General features: G+C 42.0%; 1 protein-coding gene across 1 annotated transcript in view; it reads left to right on the top strand.

The window, feature by feature from the left end:
* The window catches only part of LOC143287348 (solute carrier family 35 member E2A-like), a 16,331-nt gene that overhangs the window by 9,376 nt on the left and 1,955 nt on the right, over positions 1-5,000 (top strand). Inside the window, exons 5-8 of the mRNA XM_076595309.1 lie at positions 809-914; positions 2,169-2,311; positions 3,077-3,130; positions 4,591-4,794. Coding sequence (XP_076451424.1) covers positions 809-914; positions 2,169-2,311; positions 3,077-3,130; positions 4,591-4,794 — 507 coding nt within the window. The remainder of the gene's footprint in view (positions 1-808; positions 915-2,168; positions 2,312-3,076; positions 3,131-4,590; positions 4,795-5,000) is intronic.

Here is a 5,000-nt window from a genome sequence, read left to right as displayed (position 1 = left end):
TTGAACATACTGTGTTGCTGTTTGTGTTAACTCTCTCCATACGAACGGCGAAAGAGACGACGTTAACAGCGTTTCACCCCAATTACCACCATCAAAATATTGCAAGCGGAAGGCTCTTATACTGAAGAGGTGAATGTTGACAAAGAATACCACAATTCTGACGACGGAAGCTAAAGGTTGGGTCATTCAGACACCCATTGGACATCCGAGGGGTCTGTGCAGAGGAGAAGAGAGGACTGGCCGTACTGAGTGAGTTAAATGTCCCACATTGATGTAGGAGAAAGGTGACAGAATGGTCAAGACGCCCATCTGCCAGTGCAGAGTCTGTGAGGGTCTGGGTTTGAATCCCGCTCTCGCCCTTTCTCCCAAGCTTGACTGGAAAGTCAAACTGGGCGTCCAGTCATCCCGGATGAAGCGATGAACTGAGGTCCTGTGTGCAGCATACACTTAAGCGCACCGGAAAAGAATTCATGGCAATGAAAGTGTTGTTTTCTGATGCTAATTGATACAAGCTGATTTGAAACTTTTTATTGTTTACATATATATGAACTTGTATTCTCTTGCGTTGATTTTTATTTCAGTGTTGATTAGTTTCAGCTTGGCAGAATTTACTTTCTGTGTCAAACATTTTAGAAAGAATTCTCTGAACCTCTGTGTTGGAAGTGGTAGATTTTCTTTCGTTATTTGTTTTTTGTTGTTGTTTTTTGTGTGTGTGTGTTTTTGTTTTTTTTTGCACAAAGAAAAGATTTAGAATCTTGGAAATGAATTGAGATGATTTTTTGTTGTGTGTGTGTGTGTGTGTGTGCAGGTTTTCCACAGTTGTTCTGGGGTTGGTTGCCCTCAAGTTTGTGGCTGTCTCCTTCACTGAAACTGTTAAAAGTTCTGCCCCTTTGTTCACAGTGTTCATTTCACAAGTAAGGGAGTATGTGTGCGTGTGTGTGTGTGTGTATGTGCATGTGTGTGTGTGTGTGTGTGTGTGTGTGTGTGTGTGTGTGTGTGTTATACCTCTATTGTTTCTCTTCTAGTCATGTCAGAAAATAGATCTACAACTTTTTGAAAACAAGGAAAGAAAGGAAATCAATTATTTCCCTTTTTCACCAATTTGATGTACAAGTATAGGCCCAAGGCAGACAACACTGACTTCAGTTGTCGAATCAAATGAATCTGTATGGGGTGTAGACAAAATTTCTTGTCACCTGTTAAAAAAAAAAAAAACTCAACAAAACTGCCTTTGTTTTTACCATGTATTCCCATTTATCAAAGTACGAAAGATGGGTAGGTTCCTGTAAATGTTTTTGCTCAGCATTCATTGTGCTTAAATGGGTGTCCCGATGTTTAGTCCCTTCAGGCATGCCTGTGGATTCTGTTTGACCTTTGTTTATCTGATGTCAGATAAATGCAGCACATCAAGGGCAGCTCATACATTTTCATGGAAAATAAGATATTGTGGAGATTTGGGAATGTTGGTCATTTTTTCAGTATTTGAATTTCAATCAGTGCAGCTTAGTTAAAGTTTCCATCAGATTGTATATTTCTCACCTGAAGTCTTGGGTTAGTATTCACACAAGACATTAAGAGGGGCATAAAACAAAGGCGAAGACATATGATAGACGTTATGTAAATACACAAACATGCATTTGTACACACACACACACACACACACAGACACGCACACACACACACACACACACACACACACACACACTCATACATATTCATGTTTATGCACACATACACACCAAACCCCCATCTCACTGCCACACTTACACACCATCTTAGCATAAGTTCACACACATGGTATGCCATCAGATTTTAGACAAGTGACTGCACAAAAAGAAACAAGTGACCAAAAGAGACACAAAGAAACAGCACACACGCACTCAAACCGCCCTGCCCCCAACCGCCTGCCCCCCCACCCCCACCCCCCCTCCCCCCTTCCACCCCCCTCCCCCTCCAAAAAAACAAACAAAATCCAGCATTTACTTCTACACACACCATAGGATTGTATATGTGTGTTTGTTATTTTGTGGCATTTGTCTGCCTCTGCCATGTTTCAGGGTTTCTTTTTTAAATAGTTCTGAAAGATATCATATTGTCTGGTATGCACATCATTCTGCATACCCATTACCATCATCCAAACTAATGTGTTGAAATTGTTTGTTTTTCAGGTGTTGATAGGAGAATACACAGGGCTGTACACATTCCTCTCTCTCATTCCCATCATGATGGGGCTGGCGCTGTGTTCTGCTTTTGAGCTCAGTTTCAACATCCAGGGGTTCATAGCGGCGCTTGCCACCAACCTTACAGAATGGTCTGTAGCTTGGGTGACCGTGTGTGTGTGTGTGTGTGTGTGAGAGAGAGAGAGAGAGGGGTGGGATGTGTTTGTGTGTTTGTATAAATGTGTGCGAAAGTTTGTTCTTTGACATAATATATCTTCACTTTTTTTGTGAATGTATATATGTGTGTACGAAAGTTTGTTCTTTGATATAACATTTCTTTACTTTTAGCTGATGTCAGATGCTTTTGTAAGAATGCATATTTTAAAGTGTATGTGTGTGAAGTGTGTGTGCCTGTGTGTGTGTAAGTGTGTGTGAGAGTGTGTGTGTGTGTGTGTGTGTGTGTGTGTTGTGCTGTTTTCCATTTTCATTATTTCTGGACATATACATGTGCATACATGTGCATTCACACACACACACATACACACACACACACACACACACAGCACACAGCACACACACATACACACACACACATGCACACACACACATGCACATGCAACATGTTATTTTTACTGTCTGCCTGAGTGCCTCTTCCTGTCTTGTTTATCTTCAATCTATAGCGACATATGCTGTCTTGCATCTCTTCTGCTCTCTAAATTCTGCCAGTCTTTTCATTTAGTGCTGTATGTGTGGGGGAATTTTTGGTGGATTGGGGGCTGGGGGTGGGGGAGATGCGTGGATGTTTGTGTGTATGTATGTTCAGAGTAATGCTTTTTGATTAATGATTACTTTGTGATGTTGAATTATGCAGTGTTTATTTGCAGTGTTATTTAATCTTTTTTTCTTTTTCTTTTCAGTTTACAGAATGTGTATTCAAAGTTGTTGATAAGCGGGGAGAAGTACAGATACACGTGAGTAGTAATACGTTTTCTTATCAAGATTGTTTTTTTTGCTGTTTTTAAATGTCTGCACATTTTTTCTTTTCTTAAAAAGAAAAGGAATGAAAGGAACTCTGCATGTGCATGTTTGTGTGTGTTTGCGTGTGTGGTGTATGCTTGCATGAATGTGTGTCTGTGTATGTGTATGCTTGTATGCATATGTGTGTGTGTGTGTGTGTGTGTGTGTGTGTGTGTGTGTGTGTGTGTGTGTGTGTGTGCCTGTGTGTATTTGTGGTGGACGTGTGTAGATCTGTGTAGTGACAACGTGCTGAATATAAGATCCATTCATTCATACTGTGCTCAGACTTGATCTGAAAAGCTGCAGAGTTCACAAGAGTTTTTGTCCAAGTAATAAATGTTCACAGACATTCAGTTACTGTTCAAGGGTGCTCTGCTGCTGCATATATGCGGTCAATGACCGTTTGTGTGTGGTCAGCGTGTTGAAAAACATCTTTGATCAATGAGATTTCAACACTTAAGGAGCCCTGGGTCCTGGTTGAAAATCCCATGCAGTGGCTTGTGTGCCCTGCTTTGGCTTTGGATGCAGAAAGTGCTTTACAGTGATGCTGTGAACACACTGATACACACACTGAATCCAGTATGTGGAGTGGTGGCCAAGTGGTAGCGTGTTGGCCAAGAAAGCAGTAGAACATGAGGGCATGGGATTCCACTCTCACCAGAATTTTCTTCCCCTCTTTTAGACCTTGAGTGTTGAGGTCTGGGCATTAGTCATTGGGATGAGACAGTGAATCGAGGTCGTGTTTGCAGCATGGATTCAGCACAGATAAAAGATCATGAGGCAGCAAAAGGAAAGGAATCTCCCTGGCAAAATTTGTGTAGAAAAATCAGGTTTGATAGTGAAACAAATACACTTGCAGACAGATAAAAAGGGAGAAGAAAAAAAAAGAGGGTGATGCTGCTCCATGGTGACATGCTCTTCCAGCCGATTTTCACACAGAGGAATCTGTTGTGTGACAAAGAAAAGTAATACAGCACAGTACAAGACACGCAACAACAAGACAGTAAAATACAGTACATTGCAACACAACACGGCATGATACAATACAATGCAGTGCATTCAATATTGTATTGTATTTCTTCTTTTGTCACAACAGGTTTCTTTGTGCGAAGCTGTGTTGCTTGACCCAGGGAGAGCGTGTTGCTACAGTGCAGCGCCACCCTTCTTTATTTTTTTCTCTCTCTCTCTCTGTCTCTGTCTCTGTCTGTCTGTCTGTCTGTCTCTCTGTGTGCCTTTTTCCCTGCCAGCAAGTGTATTTGTTTTCCTATCAGAGTGGATTTTTCTGTATAATTTTTTGCCGGGGAAGCCCTTTCTGTTTGCTATGGGTTCTTTTACATGCATTTCACTGGTGTTCCGTTTCTGCTGTGGGTTCTTTTACACGCATTTGTTTCACACATGTTCTGTTCCGTTCCAGACCGGCAGAGCTGCAGTTCTACACAAGTATAGCGTCGGTTGGAGTTCAGATCCCGGCCTGCTTCCTGATGATGAACATGGAGAAGGTGCAGGGCAAGCTGGACCTGACCATGCTCTTCTTCCTCTTCTGCAACGGCATCTTCTTCCACTTCCAGTCCATCAGTGCCTACGTACTCATGGACTACATCTCCCCTGTCACGCACAGGTACAGAACTTCTCAGTTTCTGAAGGAGGCATCACTGCGTTCGGACAAATCCATATACGCTACACCATGTCTGATGCCTGACCAGCCCCATAAACCTGCGTGCTCAGTCAGGCCTTAAAATGCATGCATATAATGTACCTATCAGAGTAGATTTCTTTGCCAGAATTTTTTCCAGAGGACAACACTCTAGTTGCCATGGGTTCTTT

The sequence above is a fragment of the Babylonia areolata genome, chromosome 11 (genome assembly GCF_041734735.1).
Source record: "Babylonia areolata isolate BAREFJ2019XMU chromosome 11, ASM4173473v1, whole genome shotgun sequence".
NCBI classification, from domain to species: Eukaryota; Metazoa; Mollusca; class Gastropoda; order Neogastropoda; family Buccinidae; genus Babylonia; species Babylonia areolata.
This window is presented reverse-complemented; position numbering and strand designations above follow the sequence as displayed.